Source organism: Mesoplodon densirostris, chromosome 6 (genome assembly GCF_025265405.1).
Source record: "Mesoplodon densirostris isolate mMesDen1 chromosome 6, mMesDen1 primary haplotype, whole genome shotgun sequence".
Classification (NCBI taxonomy): domain Eukaryota; kingdom Metazoa; phylum Chordata; class Mammalia; order Artiodactyla; family Ziphiidae; genus Mesoplodon; species Mesoplodon densirostris.
The window spans coordinates 10,390,230-10,412,368 of record NC_082666.1 but is presented as its reverse complement, the minus strand read 5'-3'; the positions used below and the strand labels follow the sequence as shown (position 1 = coordinate 10,412,368).

Below are 22,139 nucleotides of genomic sequence, written 5' to 3'. Positions count from 1 at the left end.
AATGCAGTACACCATGACTTAGAAATAAAAGTCACATTACACGGGTAACTAAAACAACTACATCAATCTAAGCTAAGGAGTGTCAAGTGGGAAGGAAGGGCTGAGGGTTACCAATTTTATTGGTACAACTTAAAAGCAGAAGAGAGAAAGCACTTAAATACAATTTATGGTAACAGAAAAAAAAATACTGCAGAAAGCTGTTCAAAGACCACACCAAGTTGTCTGCATCATTAATTTCCAGTGTTTCACAATTAGTAAAATACATAGCTACATATCCCTGTAAGATAAAAATACCTTTCCCCCTGAATTACACTGGGGTCAGGGCAGTAAAACAAAGCTACTGACCCAACAGTTCAAGTGTGTGCAGCAAACGTCTTAGCCACTTCTTTCTTACAGCTATACAATTAAAAACTACACAAGGAGCTGTGTGGTTGGAGGAAAAAATCAAAACAGTATTGTGCTCGCTTAATAAAAGAAAAGCCCTGATGAAAAATTATGTGCCAAGAAGCTTAGACTATAAAGATTTTTATTGCATTTTTAGGTAACCTGGAAGTTCCTATCCTGAAGGGGGACAGTTGGTTTTCAAAACTACCTGAACAGATGCTAAAGTGCTTTATTAATTGGCTGGCTTCACAAAGATTTCCTGGAATGACAAAAATTAATTATAATAGTAAAGGGATACCAACTATTTCATAAAATGGTTAATCCCAGCATCATTTATGACCATAGTCATAAGAGACACTGGAACACTTGTCCTTATTAAGTGGACAGTTGCATATCAAGAACTGATCATCACAACCCTTTGGATATTCAAATTACTTACACAAAGCCGAAACATAGTATCACAGACCTTTACAAAAAAGGACAATTTGGTTTTTTCTACACTTTTAAAAATCTGCTTCAGATTACAGTTCACAAGTACAAGAGTCCTGACTTTTCAACCTTTCCAGTTGCAGTTAAAAAATGAACACTTTCTAAAAGTTAAGGTCAAGTGTTACAGTAAGAATGATTCCTATTGAAAAGTACATATATTTTACTTAATGATACTCATGATAGATTGTAAACTGGATTGATCACATTCTACTCAACTGGTATCAAATGAACACATCAGCATTACAAGTATTAAATGTTTTTCTATTACTAGAGAGGATATAAACCAAAACATTAATATGGCAGTTATTTCTTTAGGCACAGTTTAGTGATTTTTTTTAAATATATAGTATGGAATTTCATTTGAAGTTTTAAACTTAATAACCAAAGGGTCAAGAACTCTGATTAGGAAAAAAGAAAAAAAGAATAACTTTAAGCTAACAATGTACACTGTTTAAAATTTCTAATACTTTAACCTATCTGGGTTTTATTTAAGATTACTTTATTAAAAAATACAAGGAATCTGAAAAAAGATCAATACAATTATCTTAATGTACAAAGTCATAAGCTGTAGTAGTTTTTAAACTAAAATTTAAAAACACAACAAGGAGGGCAGCCCTTTAGACCAATTTATTTTATATCCATTTAAAATATCATCCAACAAAGGAAAATGAAGTTTACAGCTGGGACAGGTATACATAACTCAAGGCATTAGCAGTCCATCGTGCCCACTGAATAACAACTTTGCTGCTGAAATTTCTTAAAACTTACCGAACTAAAACAGAAGACTGAATAATACAAAAGGAGGAGTATTTCAGTGTAGTCTGTTCTGTCAATTGGCTTTTTTAAAAAAGGAAACATCCTGTTTCCCGTAGACCAGTAAATAAGCAAGAGCTACATGCAACAGTGTGAGTATTAAGACATTTCTCAAGTCTTCTCAAATGAGTCCAAGGCGGGGATGGGATGGGGGAGAAAACTGATAGAAAAACATTGCTATAGACACCATAACAAACAATAAATTTAGATAATTTAAAATTAAAAAAAAAAGGCAAGAGGCAGCATTTCAGCAGCAAAGTGCTCAATAAAAAGTATATTGTAGAGGGTAATACACGAAAGTTGGGGTAAGAGGACAGAAAAATGGGTCAGCAGGATGGGCGAAGGCCTCAAAGGAAATACGGTGTCGTTGTCCTGGGAGGAATAACACGTTCTGAATCTGGAACTGCCCGGAATAACTTTGGTTCTCTTGTATTTACATCTTTGAAGACCATGATCGAAGCAATATTTCCACAACGATAACAGTAATTAGGAGCAGACCATACTGTTACCAGCTTCTCATCAAACATAAATTTATAGCCTTCATGCACTAGTTGGTGTGCTCTGCAGATGAGCTTTAAGTTGTTGATATGAACAAACTGCAATTTAGAAAGGTTTTGTTAAGTATCCAGCACATTAAAAAAAAATCAACCTACATATATAAGAAAATAAGCATTTAAATAAAGTATAAATCCTGTAATTACTAAAGCTCTCATGATTATAGAATCCATTCTACAGTTATCCCCACTAATTTCCGTAAGTTATAGAGCCACTTTGGCCTGAGTTATAGAAATCATAGTAACATAATTAGTTAGAAGTTTCTGAAAGAAAAGCATTCTGTAAGTGCTATCAGATATGAAACAAAGTTTTTATGGTTTAATAATAAATATATTACTATCAATATCTATCATTTACTGAGGCTTTAGTATGGCTCTTACAAAATTCTGAAAGAGATTTATTATCCTTCTCTTGCAACTTCAGGAACCAGAGGCTCAGACAGGATAAATCTAGCTCTCTGACTTCATTATGCTGGATTACTTCACCCTGTGGTGTGTGTGTGTATATATTTTTAACTGAAAGTAGTTAACCTCAAAAATACTGCTTATTCACAATAAATACATATGTCAAATCATTATGTTGTATACATAAAACTAATACAATGTTATATGTCAATTATATCTCAATTAAAAATATATATACAAAGAAATATATATATTAAAAAGTTGCCTATCTTGCCCTTGTTATCTCATTACTTAATTGCAATGTTTGAAAGAAAAGGACCATTTATTTTACACATAGTACCAATAGATGCTAAAGGAGGTGCTTTTATTACATGATCTCATTTAACCATTAAGGAAAGACATACAGGATAAACTAGACAAGAAATCTGATATCCATAGCCACCAAAGTTTGAGTAAACTAGACTAGAAGTTTGGTATCTATAGCCATCATAGTTCTTTATGTAGTCCATTAGCAACCAACAAACCACTTTTCCGAAAATGCCGGCTTTACCTCATTTGTGACCTTTGCACCAAAAAGCCAACCTGCTCCTCGGGGACTGATTGCCCAAGTATCCACATCTTCAGGATCTGACCAAACCAGATCACAAAATGCTCCTTTATGAGGAATTTCCTGATTCCGTTCAATGGTTCGAATTTGATCCAGTGTTTTGATATCAGGAGATAAACCACCATGAACACACAAAATCTGCTCATCTATTAACTAGCAAAAAAGGAAAACAAAGAGTTGAACATATAATAATAAACTCTGTCATATATCTAAATCCATCAGTGAGTGCTAATGATATCAATATAACTGAAATGGCAATTAGATAAAAATATGCCAAGTGTTACTGGCAGGAAAATACTTGAGTTTTTTTTTTTTTAAAGATTTACATAAACTTACAGCTGCTACTGTGAGCATGTCAAAAACTTTGGTACAGTATCTCCAGGCATTAGCGTTTCCGTATTTGGTTTGGCACTCATCTATGAGAGAAACAAAGAGTTCTCATTAATGAAGTTCTGAATCTGCTGATAAAACTAAGGAATACAGGGGAGTTCCCTGGCGGTCCAGTGGTTAGGACTCAGCGCTTTTACTGCCGTGGCCCGGGTTCAATCCCTGGTCAAGGAACTAAGATCCTGCAAGCCATGAGGTGTGGCCAAAAAATAAATAAATAAAATAAGTAAAGAATACATCTAATACTGGGACAACAGAAATTTGCTTAAACTAGGATGGCAAGTTATGATATATAGTTAGCCCTAGTAGGTCCTCCATGTAGAACCAGAAGGAGACTAGTGTCTAACTAGTCTAAGAATGTGGTCCTGCTTTTCATTCCAGAAGTGGCTCTAAGAACCAGCTGAAATTATTAGTCAAAATGCTATAATCAAGAAGAGCTAAATATTAATTTCACATAACCCAAAGCAAAGGCTTTTGTCTTACTATTAATACTGGGGGGAATTTCCTGGCGGTCCGGTGGTTGGGACTCCACGCTTTCACTGCTGAGGGAGCAGGTTCCATCCCTGGTTGGGGAAGTGGGGCCCCGCAGGCCAAATAAATAAATAAATAAACTTAAAAAAAAAAAACTGGGCAATTCTATCAAACAGAGTAGTGTATTTAATGTGACTACCTTATTCTAGCAGGATAATCAAACAAATTAGAGGAGCATGGATAATTCCCATTTCAACATTTTTCAGGCCTAGGTTGCCTCTTCTGAGATTTTCTGCAAATTGTGCAACTACATACTTGAGTTCCAGTAAGATGACCCTTGTATTCATCACTAAGGACAAACTGCCAATCAGTTCTTACACATTCTCAGCTGAACATTCTCTCTGCTGTCTACAACAGTTAATAGGGTACATTATCTCTTCTCTCAGTTAATACCATGGAAGTTCTGCTCTTTGGCTTCTTCCTTAATTTCGAAAAAAAATGGACATATCACTAATTGCCCTAAGTACAGCTGAAAATGATACAGGATATAAGACTGTGGGGTACGGTCAATCCTCATAATTTTCTAACTTATATCTCTACGTGAGGCAGGGTCCTTATTGTAAACGTCTCATGAGACAGCTCTAACGTTGAGCTCAGTTTACCAGCACGAATCTTGTGAATTTTTCACCTTAACACATAAGCAAAGCACTTGGTTCATAATAACTGCTAACCATATATTTATCAGTGTGAACTGAAGGCCCAATATAATAGCTATATATAGACATTTTTACTACTTTAAAATCAATGTTAAGTTCCATGATGACTAAAACTGTCTCCCTCCTGAGGAGCAGATGGGCTTCCTCTTATCAAACAAAACCACAGATGAACACTAGAGCGTAGCTTGGGATGAAAAAAAGTCAATACGTTGTGCTGTTGTCATTTTCTTCGGTCAAGGCATCTTGATTAAAATGTCCTCCTTCCTCTCCCCCCTTTACCTCTTTTGCCCTACACTGATATGTTGGTCAAATTCTGGGGTGTAATTATATATGTAACATTAATCTTACACAGTTGAAGCCAGTTGCTTTTACTGAGCTAACACCACATAATGTATTATCCAAAATACTGATTATTTTGCAAAAGAATCAAACACTTTTTATTCCAAATGATATTTGGCATTTTGTGAATGAAAATCTGAAGTAACTTGTAGAAAGGAGATAAATATTAGCCATCTAACTTTTCAATTCCTATTAATAGTTATATCAACAATAAATTGTCGGGGAGTTCCCTGGTGGCCTAGTAGTTAGGATTTGGGGCTTTCACTACTGTGGCCCGAGTTCAATCCCTGGTCGGGGAACTGAGATCCTACAAGACACGCGGTGCAGCCAAAAATAAATAAATAAATAGATAGATAACAATACGTTGTCAAAATTTCTCAATTTAATAATTGATAATGGCTGACAAAATCAGGAGAGTTCAGCTTATCTTTATAATGACAGAAGATAATTCAAAATATGAAGTCTAAAAACTAAAGGGTTATGAGATTAATATTTTCAAATCTCTCAATATCTGCCTTAATTGTGCTCAAGGAAAATTCTTCTTAATAATCTCAACAGGGCTTCCCTGGTGGCTCAGTGGTTAAGAATCCGTCTGCCAATGCAGGGGACACGGGTTTAAGCCCTGGTCCAGGAGGATCCCACATGCCGCGGAACAACTAAGCCCGGGCGCCACAACTACTGAGCCTGCGCTGTAGAGCCCGCGAGCCACAGCTACTGAAGCCCACGTGCCTAGAGCCTGTGCTCCGCAACAAGAGAAGCCACTGCAGTGAGAAGCCCGCGCACGGCAATGAAGAAGAGCCCTCGCTCGCCGCAACTAGAGAAAGCCCGCGCACAGCAACGAAGACCCAATGCAGCCAAAAATAAATAAATAGATAGATAATAATAATAATCTCTACAGTTCCGCTATCTACCTTCTTCAAAGAGCTTCCTAACCTCATTTTGAAAAACTTTCAACCATATAAAAATTTTATAGAAGTAGCTATTTTGCTTTTAATGGCTGCATTCTATTTATGACCTGAGGTCCTAGTATTCTCTGGAGAAAGCACACAGATTTACAGTACATCCATACAGTATAATACAGTGCAGCTATAAAATAACATCAGTGAAGTGAAAAGGCTGATCACAATATTAAAAAACAAGTATGATCCCATTTTAGCTTGGGGTGTGTGTACATACATATGTATAAACACACACACACATACATATATATAGAATAGGTTCTCAAACTGAGTGTGCAAAACATTCCCTTTCAGCAGATTCTAAGGTCCCACCCCAAAAATGGCGCCTAGCAATCTACATTTTTAACAAGCATCCCAAATGATTCCAGTGAGATAAACTGAGGACTACACTTTGAGGCACTAATCTAGAAAGACATACACCAAAATGTTAAAAATGGTTCTCTCAGACTACTATGTATAAAATAATAAGCTACAAGGATATACTGTACAACACAGGGAATATAGCTAAGATTTTATAATAACTTTAAAAGGAGTATAATCTGTAAAAATATTGAATCACTATGTTGTACATCTGAAACTAATATAATATTGTAAATCAACTATACTTCAATTAAAAAAAAAGAATGGTTCTCTCTACATATCAATAGTCAGATTTTCAACTGACTGAGGGAAGAAAAGGAGTTAAAGGTGAGAAAGTGGAAAAAGATTATCTGTATTTTCTAACTTTACTATGAAAAGCACATGTATGACTTGTGCGGCTTTTTTTTCCCAAAGAGGAAGGTAAATCAATATTCAGAATCAGAGAAATAGAAGGTCTTACCATAAAATCCATACACCTGTGTAATCTGTCTACTCTCATGATTTCCTCGCAAAAGTGTAATACGATCAGGCCATTTAGCCTTTAGTGCAAGAAGGTAAGTGAAGGTCTCCAAACTATAGTAACCTCTGTCTACAAAATCACCCTGTAAAGTAAAAATTTACAGTTACAAACAATACAATAGCAACAATATTTTTTAAAAATTATACCAAAGGGCACAAACTCAAGAGACACAGCCCAAAATAACAAAAATGAAGAGTTACACATTGAATTATTTGGAAATTGGGTTTTAACAAAAAATTCAAATGGAAATAAATAAGCTGTTCCTACTAAATGTTTGTGCTAGTCTTATGCTACAGGAGCCTACAGGAACCTGCTGTGCAATTCTCTCAAGGATTTTCCCCACAAAACCACCATTTTTTCAATTCTCTGTTAGCTACATTAATAAATGTTTCTAAAAGATCATGTGTGAATCAAAAAACTTTAAATGAATTTCAAAAATCTTTTTAACTGTATCAAAAGAGCTGTCAACTTGAAGAAAATAGTTTTTTTATAAAAGCAATTACCATAATTATAACAGTATTCTACAGTTAGCTTTGTATTTAACAACTGCATATGAGCATATACTATTTACACTTCCCATTTATGTTTTACTTGGGCCAATATTAGACCAATAGGAAAACAGCTAAAAGATTAGAAAAGTGACCCAGAAATTTTCAGAAGGAAGGAAAATAACAGAAGGACTCAGAAAAAGTTCAACAGTAACATTATATTACAGAAAGAAAGTAAGCAAATATCTACCTTAACAGCAAATGTGTTTATGTGTATATTAATCAATCCACAGATTAATAACAGGTGAAAATGAATGCTCAAAAAAAATCTGATAAAATAACAGTAAACTGAAGATTTATGTCTTAAACCTGTGGTTCTGGGCTATTTTTCGGCCTAACCATTACTGAGGGCTACAACCCAGTCCTGTGTATACAGCAATTTACAAAAGCAATTATTCTCAACTAGAGGACACAGCAAAATGTAGAAAAGCATAGAATCACCTTTTCATATATTTAAATAGTGATTGTCACATGGCAACGAAATTATTATATAATTTACATGTAGTAAGTCAGATCCCTTCCATTTAAAATAAGTACTTGATATCACTGGTGTTTACATACCATAAATATGTAGTTTGTGTCAGGAACCTGACCTCCAGTTCTGAATAGTTCACAAAGGTCATAAAACTATAAAAGAAAGGCAATATATGCTGATTACAAATTCCTGTGAAGGAGTAAAATAATAAAACTGAGGCCAAACTGTGTAAAGAAGCAGTTAATTAAGAGGACTTCAAATATTTACATTTATACAAAGAAATAAAGTGCAAACTAAACTGCCAAGCACACAGCTCCCAAGCCTTAAAAAAAAAAAAAGCACTAAAATGAAGCTCAGATATCACTAAAGTCATTCCTAAGTCATTAATGTTATAGGCAACCCCCTTTCAAATTTCTTTCATGCTTCTCCCCATCTATCACTTGAGAATTTGAAATCATTTATCAGTTACCTGTCAATAAGCTAACCCAATCACCTTGCCCCACCTTCAGCATCTATCTTTTGTTTTGTTTTGTTTGTTTTGTTTTTTTTGCGGTATGTGGGCCTCTCACTGTTGTGGCCTCTCCTGTTGCGGAGCACAGGCTCTGGACGCGCAGGCCCAGCGGCCATGGCTCACGGGCCCAGCCGCTCCACGGCATGTGGGATCTTCCCGGACCGGGGCATGAACCCGTGTCCCCTGCATCGGCAGGCAGACTCCCAACCACTGCGCCACCAGGGAAGCCCCTTGCATCTATCTTAAAGAGACAAAAGATAAGGAAACAAGTGGATAAGAATTTCTTTCAAAGAATGAATTTACATGACACTTCATAGTGTCGTAAAGAGCAGATCAACCTACCTTCTTACACTCTACTTTGGAAGATGTGTACCCTCAGCTTCTACAGCTGTGGAGAGTCTTCTCAATAATCAGTAGAAAAAGAAGAGTATATTTCATCATATTCTACTTGACTGAAAATTTAACTGACAAAAATGTGCGTTTGATAACTTCAGTCAACTCGATTATCCTAATCCTACTTCCTGAAGTCACAGTTTTTCTGACAAAGGATTTTAGATTAAAGGAACTGACTATAATATACCATACCAACTACAACCAATAATTTCCTTCACATCTATCTTTTACACTTGAAAGTAGTATTACTACTTAAATTTCTAACACTTAAAACAGTACAGAAATCTTAGTCATAGTGAACAAAACTGAAATTTAAAGATTAACTACTGAAATAAATTACTACCCTTTGTAGCAATGTTTCGTAAGTCTGAAGAGTTGTCACTTGCTTAAAAAAACAAACTTTAGAAAGTTTAAAATAAAATTTTCCTATCTTCTTAAAATTAGCAAGCAAACAAATGAAACAAATTCAGTCTCAGTCAACTGGTAGACTATTATTTACTCAAAATATATGCTGTCCATTTCTACTAAGTGGAATCCCTTCCTTTGAAGGAATATACTTCTCACTTCCCACCACACAGATATATATATGATGTGTGTATGTATATCATATATCAGATATGTATAAGTAAAATCACACACAATATGAGCAGTGAAAAGTAAGTATATATATCTAAATACACTTTCAGTGTATATATATACACATACATATATGTGTCTGTGTTACTTTGGCCTAGTAACTCCTCTTCTGTGACTATATCCTAAAGGCAAAAAAAAAAAAAAAAAGCTGTATAACATAAAGAAAATGCATCATAGCATCATTTCTAATAACAGAAGAAACAACCTTTGTGACTAACATAAGGGAATGTTAATAAAGTATGATCTACCAATTCAAAGACCTGGACCTTAGGCAGTCATAAATCATGATTATAATGGAAACTATGTAGCAAACTGGGAAAATGACTAGGGAAAAGAATGGAACACAAAACTATACCTCTAATAAAACTATACAATTTTGTTATGTAAAAATTGAGTATGTACACACTCAAAGTCAGGAAGGAAACATTAAAAAGTTTTATGAAACAATTGCTTCTATAAAAGTGTGGTGAAAGAGTGAGTGTCCTTAGACTTTACTACTGATGTCTGTAGAAACACATTCTTGAATAAAAGCTTTGTAAGTTTCCATTTAACTTATATATATTTAATGGATGATCAAAAATTCTGCTTTGGGGACCCCCAGTTCCTACTCCATACTGGTAGTTTTTTCCAAAATTCTTTAATATAATAAATATTTACTGAAAACATATGCAGACAATTAACCTTGTCACACATTACTGGAAGCCCATCTCATTATTTCACAAATAATTTCTACCATCTATTGTATGTTTTTCATATCACACACACTCTGTAAATGTTCTCATTTTAAAACAAAACCAATCCTGAGAAGTAGATTTTATTCCATTATTAGAGGCAAGGAAAGAGTTGGCTAACTCAGCAGTGTTTAAACTTTCTGGTTTCAGGACGCACTCATAGTCTTAAAAATTACAGGTCCCCAAAAAGCTTTTGTTTATACGTTATATGAATCAGTATTAACCATATTAGAAATTTAAAGTGTAACACATACCTTCATACAGGTATGTGTTACAAAAGGGAGGAAAATTTTAATAACCTTTAGAGATAATGGTGCATATTCTTCTTTTAATACATCAAAACTTGACAACTGGTCTCTTCTCAAACTCTGTTAGATAAGTTGGTCTAACACTTTGAGTGGGTAACACACTGGTTATTTGGAAAATGGAAATGACATTTCTTTATACATCATCAAAAAAATATTTGTTAATTTAATCACTCACCTCATCAGAAAAGTCTTTTAAGTATCAGAAGCTAGTAGCCTCATGGTGGTAAACTCAAATTTTCTAAAATTCCAATATTTCACTTGAAAACTCAAATTCTGTCATCAGCAACAAATAACGTCAATTGTTTTCCTTGAAGTGACTGGCTCACTTCGTTCACTTTTGCAAAACAGTTGCCAAATACCTGTAGTTTGTCATTCATTCTCTCAAGTAAAAACAGTGTTCCATTTAAAAAAAGAGGCTATTTCAGCAGGAGATGCAAAGAACTGCACAAGTACTTTTCTTTTGAGCAAACCATTTTTCTTTGATATGCAGCAGATGTACTTTATGCATACTTCCTATTTCATCACAGGGACTACTCAAAAGATGTATCTACTGAGGGGTCAAGAGTGCCAATTAATATTACTGCTTCATCCAGGACATTCTTAAGTGATACTGGCATTTTATTTTACTGTACATGCATGCATGCTAGTGAAGAATACAATGACAACCAGCATAGGCTGATGACACTCCCTTGATTCATGCTGAAGCACCAACAGTTTTACCCTCAGTTGATTTTGTGCCATCTTATAGATGATCAAGGGTCCACAGGCCATATTTAAAGAACTGAAGAGCTAGCTGAAATGGCTTCTTAAACAGCTGTTATGTACCCAAGCAGGACTTAACTTAAACCAAGCTCTGTCTGACAATGAAGTCTGCAATCTCCTCACTAGATTATGCTGTTTCAATGCTTCTCAGCAACTGTATGCTTGTCAACATTTCTTATGAGTTTATTTATACTCATAAACCAATCCTGCAATTCCAAAACTAGCCCAAGGGGAAGACAACTGTACAAGTTCCAAAAGATACACCTTACATTTAACTAGTCTGCAGACATTTAGAAGCTCCTCAAGTCCCATGCTTTTGATGAGCAATTGTTTTAAAGGGTCAAGTACAAGAGAAACACGGCTCAATTTGGTAGTAGTCTTAAAATAACATGGTCTGGGAGTTCCCTGGGGGCCTAGTGGTTAGGATTCCAGGCTTTCACTGATGTGGCCCAGGTTCAATCCCTGGTCAGGGAAGTGAGATCCCACAAGCCGTGCAGCCAAAAAATAAATAAATAAATAATATGGGCCATTGGGCACCCAAATGAGTTTCAAATCTCAGCTCTGTCCCTTAGTAGCTGTGCGAATTTGGGTTAATTCCTCAATCTTTCAACTCAGTTTCCTTCTCTACAAAATCCTACCTCATAGGAACCTTAAAAAAAATTGACATGCAATATGTGAAAAAGTAATTAATGTCAAAACACAAGATAAATGAAAGCAAGAATTGTACATTTGACTGAAGGTATATATAATCTATCAGTAGAAGTGCAAATTTATTATCTGAATTAATTTTAGCAGTTTGAAGTTGTGTCTAACTTCCTGACCTCTGATTATGACTATAATTCATATTATTGAAAAGTCTTGGGGAATTCCCTGGCAGTTCAGTAGTTAGGACTCTGCACTTTCTTTTTTTTTTTTTTTTTTGCGGTACATGGGTCTCTCACTGTTGTGGCCTCTCCCGCTGCGGAGCACAGGTTCCGGATGCGCAGGGTCAGCGGCCCTGGCCCACGGGCCCAGCCGCTCCGCAGCATGTGGGATCTTCCCGGACTGGGGCACGAACCCATGTCCCCTGCATCGGCAGGCGGACTCTCAACCACTGTGCCACCAGGGAAGCCCAGGACTCTGCACTTTCACTGCCAAGGGCACAGGTTCGATCCCTGGTCGGGAACTAAGATCCCACAAGCCTCGTGCTGCGGCCAATAAACACAGGTAACCCCTCAATTTTAATATTATAATCAAGGGAAAGCATTACTTGGTTTATTCCAGCTTTTAGAAATATGTTAAGGCACTGCTTATATTAATATCCTTTATGTTAGCAAAATACAAATATTTATTATACTTTTGGAGAGAAGTTACATGGAAATTAAGAAGAACTCCTAAGGTCTACTTTAGAGAACTAGAATTTTAACAGATTAAATATGACATAGTGGGGGCCTCTATTTAGAAGCTGATAACATGAAGATGTCATTTATTATAACCTCACACATCCAGAGAACAGACTGAAAAACCAAAAAGAAAAGAGCTAAGTAGTCAAAATGGAACTTTATGGGACTTCCCTGCTGGTCCAGTGACTGAGAGTCCGCCTTCCAGTGCAGGGGACGCGAGTTTGATCCCTGGTCGGGGAACTAAGATACCACATGCCACAGGGCAACTAAGCCTGGATGCCGCAACTACTGAGCCTGCGCACTCTAAGAGCCCTAGTGCCGCAACTAGAGAGAAGCCGGCAACGAAGGGCCTGCGCACCGCAACGGAGACCCAGGGCAGCCAAATTAAAAGAAAAAAAAAAATAGAACTTTACTCATGGAGCAGCCCTCAATCACCACCAAGCTACACACATTTCTGCTCCTTTAGGCAGTCATAGTTAAGGTCCTGTAGGAATTCATAAATACTATGTTGTTCACAAATATTATGTCTTATAGCCCCAATTCCATTGCATGCACAGAGCAGTCTATGAGTGTTCTGTTCAGCTTTCATTTCCCAGTAAAAAAGAAAAAACTACAAATACACAGTTTTCTAACTAGGCTAAACACTGACAGTAAGAGTCTAAAGATGAGGTGTACCCCTCCTGTCAATGCTCTGAAACTCTTAAAAACAAACACATAAAACCCCAGCAGATGAAAAAATGAACTGTCTTTCTCATCCCATTCTAGCACTGACTTGCTGTAAAATCATGCACCAATAATTTTATCTTTCTGAACTGCTGCTATTCTCATTCCCACTAAAGAAATGATAAATTTTCAATAAAATATGACACTAAGTGAACAGAACAGAAATGAACAGAATGAATAGAAAATTAGTGCCTAACACCAAAGCATCTGCTATCAATCATAATAACTATGAGCAGCGCACATTTGTATCTTATTATCTCCCCCTGTCCACAGAGCAATAATGCTTCACTTTTCACTTTCTAAGTATGATTTCAACAAAGTCCGTGAGTAATTTGACCACTGCTTTTATTCACTTTAACAGTAACCAGGAATCATTAATGTCACACAGACTGAGGCACCCTAGCCAACCACCAGCTTTTTTTTTTTTTTTTAATATTTTGCAGCACAACTGGAAACAGACATGGACTATGGACAGACAGTACAAAAGCTAAAAATCTCCTCATGAAATTTTACCTGTCCATGTATGTCTCCACACACTGTTACTGGTGTTGATACTGGCTGGACATTTGACTCTTCCAAGAGGAGGTCACAAACATAGTCACATAGCCGCTGTAAGAAGAGAAAATAAAATGCAACCTTTTACTACAATATTAAAACTGAAGACCAAATGCAAAAAAGACAAGAACTAATCCATGTATTGTTTCACAGGAAAGGAAACTATGATGATTCTGGGATTCAATTTCTGTCAGCTTTTACCTTCCTCTCACAATGCCTATTCCAAGATGCAAACTCCCAGGCTATACAGGTAATAGGTTCTAGAAGACAGAGAGCTCTGCAAGGAACTGTAAAATGATGTTTTTCAACAAAAAAAAATGTAAAAGTCAATAATTTTAACAGGAAAAGGTTTTAATCTGCTAATTTTTTTTTTTTTTTTTTGCGGTACGCGGGCCTCTCACTGTTGTGGCCTCTCCCGTTGCAGAGCACAGGCTCCAGACGTGCAGGCTCAGCGGCCATGGCTCACGGGTCCAGCCGCTCCGCGGCATGTGGGATCCTTCCGGACTGGGGCGCAAACCCATGTCCCCTGCATCGGCAGGCGGATGCTCAACCACTGCGCCGCCAGGGAAGCCCTTATCTGCTCATTTTTAAAGTACATTGCAAACCACGCACTTACCAAATATGACCCAGCAACTGCACTCTTGGCAAAGAAAATTTATAATCACATAAAAACCTGTACACAAAGGTCCACAGAAGCTTAATTCATAAGAGCCAAAAACTAGAAATAAATCAGTTGTCCTTCAACAGTGAATAAAGTATGGTACATTCACACCATGGAATACTATTCAGCAATAAAAAACAAACTATTGACACATGACAATCTGTATAAATTTCAAGGGATTTATGCTGAGTGGGGAGAAAAAAAAACCCTATCCCAAAAGGTTATATACTGTATGATTCCATTTATATAACATTATTGAAATAAAAAATTTATAGAAATGGAGACCAGATTAGTGATTGCCAAGGGTCTAGGAGGTAGGGGCAGCAGGAGGGAAATGTGTATGGTTATAAAAAGGACAACATGTGGACTCCTTGGGGGTGATGGAACTGTCTGTATCATGAATGTGGTATTAGATACATGAGACTACAGATATAACAATACTGCATAGAACTAAATATACACACAAATGAGTACAAGTAAAACTGGAGAATTATGAACAAGATCGTGGAGTGTATCAATGTCAATAACCTGGTTGTGGTATTTGTTCCACAAGACGTTACTACTAGAGAAAACTGGGTAAACGGTACATGGGATCACTTGGTATTATTTCTTACAATCGCATATAAATCTATAATTATCTCAAAATAGAAACATTAACAAAATTAATCACAAAATGTAAATCTAAAATTTAAGAGTCACTCTACCTTTTAAAAAGAACTCTAGGGGAACTTCCCTGGTGGCGCAGTGGTTAAGAATCTGCCTGCCAATGCAGCAGATACGGGTTCGAGCCCTGGTCCGGGAAGATCCCACATGCCGTGGAGCAACTAAGCCCGTGCGCCACAACTACTGAGCCTGTACTCTAGAGCCCACGTGCCACAACTGCTGAAGCCCACGCGCCTAGAGCCTGTGTTCCGCAACGAGAAGCCACTGCAATGAGAAGCCCATGCACTGCAACAAAGAGTAGCCCCTGCTCGCCACAACTAGAGAAAGCCCTCACGCAGCAACGAAGACTGAACGTGGCCAAAAATAAATATAAATAAAGAATCTGGGGCTTCCCTGGTGGCGCAGTGGTTGAGAGTCCGCCTGCCGATGCAGGGGACACGGGTTCGTGCCCCGGTCCGGGAGGATCCCACATGCCACGGAGCGGCTGGGCCCGTGAGCCACGGCCGCTGAGCCTGCGCGTCCGGAGCCTGTGCTCTGCAATGGGAGAGGCCACAACAGTGAGAGGCCCGCGTACCGCAAAAAAAAAAAAGAATCTGCCTGCCAATGCAGGGGACACGGGTTCGAACCCTGGTCCGGGAAGATCCCACATGCCGCGGAGCAACTAAGCCCGTGCACCACAACTACTGAGCCTGCACTCTAGAGCCCACGAGGCACAACTACTGAGCCCGCGTGCCACAACTACTGAAGCCTGCGCGCCTAGAGCCCATGCTCCACAACAAGAGAAGCCACTGCCATGAGAAGCCCGCGTGCCACAACGAAGAGTAGCCCCTGCTCGCCGCAACTAGAGAAAGCCTGCATGCAGCAACGGAGACCCAACACAGCCAAAAATTAATTAATTAATTAATTTTTTAAAAAAAGAACTCTAGGGACTTCCCTGGTGGTCCAGTGGGTAAGACTCCATGCTCCCAATGCAGGGGGTCCGGGTGTGACCCCTGGTCATGGAACTAGATCCCACGTGCATGCCACAACCAAGAGTTTGCATGCCGCAACTAAGAGTTCACATGCCACAACTAAGAAGTCCGCATGCCTCAACGAAGATCCAGCGTGCTGCAACTGAGACCTGGCACAGCCAAAATAAATATTTAAAAAAAAAAAAAAGAACTGGGGGGGAATATTCCTTCCATCTGAGACCAGTTAATACTACAGTCAGAGGCCCTACTAGATTTTATGAAGATCTGCCAAGAAAGGACAAATTAAACTACACAAGCATAATGAAATGATTTTAAACATTAATTAAGGAATCTAAATGCTACAATTTACTTAAATATATGAGAGACACACTTTAACAGTTATAGCTACAACACAGAGGCAAGCATAGGAGAGAACTCACAATGGGAGGGGGGAGGAAGAGCAAGAAAAAGTCCACCCCCCAAAAAATGAGGGTAAATCAAGGTGTTTAAAACATTTTCAAAATAAAAAGGTTTGCTCTTATTCGTAGGATAAGTTCTTCATCTTCAAAGAGCACCTCAAAGGCAAGATCATCCTTCTAGCCTGGAGTCCTTCTGGCCCTGAGTAGCGAGCTCCTTCTGTGCTGAATTTCCTACAACCCTCAGATGCTTCAATAAACAATCCTTGGGGGCCTCCCTGGTGGCGCAAGTGGTTGAGAGTCCGCCTGCCGATGCAGGGGATACGGGTTCGTGCCCCGGTCTGGGAGGATCCCATATGCCGCGGAGCGGCTGGGCCCGTGAGCCATGGCCACTGAGCCTGTGCGTCCGGAGCCTGCGCGTCCGGAGCCTGTGCTCCGCAACGGGGGAGGCCACAACAGTGAGAGGCCCGCATACCGCAAAAAAAAAAAAAAAAAAAAACAATCCTTGGTCCAGATATATAATCCATCCATTATTTGTAAAAGGAACAGATACTGGTGAGTGAAACAATGTTTCTGAACTCAGAACCTTAAGTTTATCATGAACGATGGTCTCTAAGGTTCCTTCAATTCCACTTTGCATTTGTTTAAAAAAAACAAAAACAAAAACCCTCAGCTTTTTCCTTCCTATGTCGGGAAAAACTCAGTTCTTCCCTACTTTGTGCTTCTTTCCTATGTGTCTCCCTTACTAGTCACACAGAACACTCACAGTTTTGACACTCCTGGTCACCAAATGTATGGAGGTTTTTTCTCCCTACAATATGCAATTCTCTGCAACACCAGTGGGGTATCCTACAATTTAACTCAATTCTGACATTATCTACCAGAGATAGTGTCAGATTCCACAGGTTAAGGGCTCAGTCCCACAACACTGCCCCCTCCCAACTCCCCTGCCAATATACACACACACTTCAGACACCAGTTGGAAGCCCAGGTTATCACCTGCGCTTCTAACCAACCAGCTATAGATCAGAGGTTCCAAAGACCTCCCCCTTAGCTTTGAATAATTTGCTAGAGCAGCTCACTGAACTCAGGGAAACACTTGCATTTACCAGTTTACTAAAGGATGTGATAAAGGATACAGATGACATCCAGATTTAAGAGATGTGTCGGGCAAGGTATGGGGAAAGGATGGAAACCACTGATCTTTTTACTATCACCATAGTTTTGCCTTTTCTAGAATGTCATATAGTTGGAATCATACATATGTTGTCTTTTCAGGTTGGCTTCTTTCACGTAGTAATACGCATTTAAGCTTCCTTCATGTCTCTCCATGGCTTGATAGCTCATTTCTTTTTAGCGCTGAATAATATTCCATTATCTCAATGTACCAGTTTATTTAACCATTTGTCTACTGAAGGACATCTTGGTTGCTTTCAAATTTTGGCAATTATGAATAATGCTGCCATAATCATGTGTATAGGTTTTACAGTGGATGTTAAGTTTTCAACTCATTTGGATAAACACCAAGGAGCATGACTGCTACATCATATGGTAAGGGTATTTAGTTTGGTAAGAAACTGCTAAATGACCTTCCAAAGTGACTGTACTAGTCTGCATCCTCATCAACAATGAGTGAGAGTTTCCGCTGCTCTACAGTTGTGCCAGTGTTTGGTGCTGTCAGTGTTTTGGATTCTGGCCATTCTAATAGGTGTGTAGTGGTACTGCCTTGTTGTTGTTGTTTTGTTTTGTTTTTGGCCGTACCACGCGGACTGTGGGATCTCAGTTCCCTGACCAGGGATTGAACCTGGGCCCTCGGCAGTGAAAGCAAGCAAGAGTCCTAACCACTGGACCGCTGGGGAATTCCCACCTTGTTTTAACTTGCATCTCCCTAATGACATATGATATGGAGCACCTTTTCATAGGCTTATTTGTCATCTACATATCTTCTTTGCTGAGGTATCTGTTCAAGTCTTTGGCCCTTTTTTTTTTTTTTTGGCTGCATTGGGTCTTCGTTGCTGCGCATGGGTTTTCTCTAGTTGCGGTGAGTAGGGGCTACTCTTCGTTGCAGTGTGCAGCTTCTCATTGCGGTGGCTTCTCTTGTTGCAGAGCATGGGCTCTAGGCATGCAGGCTTCAGTAGCTGCAGCACATGGACTCAGTAGTTGTGGCATGCGGGCTCTACAGTGCAGGCTCGGTAGTTGTGGCACACGGGCTTAGCTGCTCTGCGGCATGTGGGATCTTCCTGGACCAGGGCTCGAACCTGTGTCTCCTACATTGGCAGGCGGATTCTTAACCACTGAGCCACCAGGGAAGCCCCTTTGGCCCCCCCCCTTTTTTTTTTTTGCATTACGCGGGCCTCTCACTGCTGTGGCCTCTCCCATTGCAGAGCACAGGCTCCGGACACGCAGGCCCAGCGGCCATGGCTCACAGGCCTAGCCGCTCTGCGGCATGTGGGATCTTCCCGGACCGGGGCACGAACCCGTGTCCCCTGCATCGGCAGGTGGACTCTCAACCACTGCGCCACCAGGGAAGCCCTTGGCCCATTTTTAATAGGGTTGTTTGTTTTCCTACTGCTGAGTTTTAAGAGTGTTTTGTTTATTCTGGATAAAAGTCCCTTATCAGACATGTCTTTCACAAATATTTTCTCCCAGTCTGTGGCTTGCCTTCTCATTCTCTTGAAAGTGTCCTTTGCAGAGCAACGTTTTTGTTTGTTTTTTAAAATTTTTTTTGGCCGCGTGACTTGTGGGATTTTAGTTCCCTGACCAGGGATCGAACCTGGGCCCTCAGCAGTGACAGCGTGAAATCCTAACCACTGGACCACCAGGGAATTCCCATGCAGAGCAAAGTTTTTAATTTTAATAAGCCCAGTGTTTCTCAATTATTTTTTCATGAGTAGTAGATTGTTTTGATTTGTTTGGGTTTTGTTTGGGGGACGGGGAACCAGGAATTTGTGGGGCTTTTTTAACAACTTCATTGAGATATAATTCAGACATCATAAAATTCACCCCTTTAATGCATAAAATTCAGTGGTTTTCAGCATGTTCACTGTTGGGCAACCATCACCATAATCAATTTTAGAACATTCTCATCACCCCACAAAGAAACTGTATACTCATTAGCACTCATCTCCCACCTCCCACAACCCCACCCCACAGCCCTAGGCAATCACTAGTCTGCTGTGTCTATGGATTTGTTCATTCTGGACACCTAGAAGTGGGGTCTTTTGTAACTGGCTTCTTTCACTTAACATATGTTTTTAAAGTTCATCCACATTGTAACATACATGATTTGTTTGTTCTTCTTTATAGTTGAATAATATTCCATTGTATCTATTTACCACATTTTGCTTATCCATTCGTCAGTTGCTGGACATTTGGGTTGTTTCCACTATTTGGCTGTAAGAATTTGATTTTGACACACTAAGTCTGCAATGCCTATCAGACTTCAAAGTGCCTAAGATGTACTGTAAACAGCTGACCGACTGAGTCCTGAATTCAAGGAAAAGGATCCAGGCTAGAGAGACCAATTTGGAGATTGTCAGGAAATATATATTTCAAGTCATGAGACTTAGAAGAGACAACTAAAGTGGCTGCTTACAAATAGAGAAAAGGATAAGTTACAAAAACGAGTCTTAATACTTCACACAGAAGTTAGGGACAGAAGGAGGAACCAGCAAAAGGGACTGCATGATAAGGTACAAAGGAAACCATGAGAGCGTGGTGTTATGGAAGTCCGGTGAAGAAAATGTTTCAAAAGAGGAGGAATCAGCTATGTTCAATACTGATGGAGGGGGCTTCCCTGGTGGCTCAGTGGTGAAGAATCCGCCTGCCAGTGCAGGGGACACGGGTTCAAGCCCTGGTCCCGATCCCACATGCCATAGAGCAACTAAGCCCATGCGCCACAACTACTGAGCATGCGCTCTGGAGTCTGCAAGCTCCAACTGCTGAGCCTGTGTGCCACAACCGCTGGGGCCTGTGCGCCTGGAGCCCGTGCTCTGCAACAAGCACCGCAATGTGAAGCCCACGCACCACAGCGAGGAGTGGCCCCCCTCGCCATAGCTGGAGAGAGCCTGCACGCAGCAATGAAGACCCAACGCAGCCAAAAATAAATAAACAAACAAATAAACAAATAAATTTATTTAAAATATATATATATATATATTGAGTTGGCCAAAAAGTTCCGTAAAACCTTATGGAAAAACCAGAAGGAACTTTTTAGCCTACTCAATATATGACTCAATTTATCTGAAATGCCTGGAATAGGCAAATCCATGAAGATATAAAATAGCTTAATGGTTGCTTAGGGCTGGACTTTGAGGTAAGGGGTAATGGGGAGTTTCTGTTAATGGGTATAGTTTCTCTTTGGGATGATAAAAATGTTCTAACATTGATTATGGCAATGGTTGCACAACTCTGTAAATACATTAAAACCCACTGGTAAAAAAACCCCACTGAATTATACACTTTAAAAATTAATTTTATGATATGTGAATTATATCTCATAAAACTGTTATTTTTAAACTAATAATATATATTACCTCTTTAAAAATAATAATTACCACGTTGACCATAACCACTGAAATCTACTCCTTGTGGATAGAGGTAGCTGTCCTCCCAATCAATTTCAAAAGATCAGTGTTGTACAACATCCTCTTTCTATTATAATCCATTAGACCTGTGATATATAATTTATTATTTGTATAGTAATTAGCTCCCAAAGTTTACTATTACTATTTGCATTTTTTTTCACCCTAACTCACTTTCATCTAGCTTAAGGGTAGTTCCAAAGAACAAATATGCCATGATTGTCCTGTATTTTTTTATAGTCTTTCATTACCACCTCCCTTCTCAGTCAGCCAGAAAAAAGAGCACTACTCTTTTTAGGTTAGCCTCATAGAGCAGCAATGTATACTTTTAAATGTACTTTCTGTAACTATACAATTTTTAAAATAAAACAAAATAGTGATGTTTTAAAGCACCTATCTCAGGACCTTACCCACCTTTCTTAGGTATAATGCCTTGCTCAATTAATATTTGCGATTTTTTTCAGGTACACTCACCAAACCTCCTCAAAGAGAATTCCACCAAGGTATCTGCAGAAGTGCTTTGCTGTAATTTGTCCAAGAGTGGGCAGAGTTTTCTGTTTGTTGCCAGGAGGCCTGCATGTTCTCAGGCACTTGTCCCACCCACACTCTTTCAGACTGCACATCTTTTAAGAACAGGCCTAACTTCCATCAGTGAAGGTCAGGGCCCATACCTAATATATTCTCTGACATAAGCGTATAATGTTGATCTCTCCTCCTGCCCACTCTTGTAAATTTGGGGGCTCCACCAAATTTGGTGTACACCCCTTTAAAGATCAATTATTAGTATGTTACCCAAACAAACCAACCTACTATAAACTCCACCATGAATTAAGCCAGA

General features: G+C 38.8%; 1 protein-coding gene and 1 non-coding gene across 2 annotated transcripts in view; both read right to left on the bottom strand.

The window, feature by feature from the left end:
- Window positions 1-1,483: 1,483 nt before the first annotated feature.
- The window catches only part of PPP6C (protein phosphatase 6 catalytic subunit), a 29,423-nt gene continuing 8,767 nt past the window's right edge, over window positions 1,484-22,139 (bottom strand). The window contains exons 2-7 of the mRNA XM_060100436.1: window positions 13,987-14,082; window positions 8,114-8,179; window positions 6,945-7,086; window positions 3,589-3,668; window positions 3,196-3,405; window positions 1,484-2,282 (exon numbers count right to left, since the gene is read on the bottom strand). Of these exons, the coding sequence (XP_059956419.1) occupies window positions 2,034-2,282; window positions 3,196-3,405; window positions 3,589-3,668; window positions 6,945-7,086; window positions 8,114-8,179; window positions 13,987-14,082 (843 nt within the window). The 3' untranslated portion in view covers window positions 1,484-2,033. The remainder of the gene's footprint in view (window positions 2,283-3,195; window positions 3,406-3,588; window positions 3,669-6,944; window positions 7,087-8,113; window positions 8,180-13,986; window positions 14,083-22,139) is intronic.
- TRNAD-GUC (transfer RNA aspartic acid (anticodon GUC)) lies at window positions 19,471-19,543 on the bottom strand. The gene has a single exon. It is a non-coding gene; the product is annotated as a tRNA-Asp (tRNA).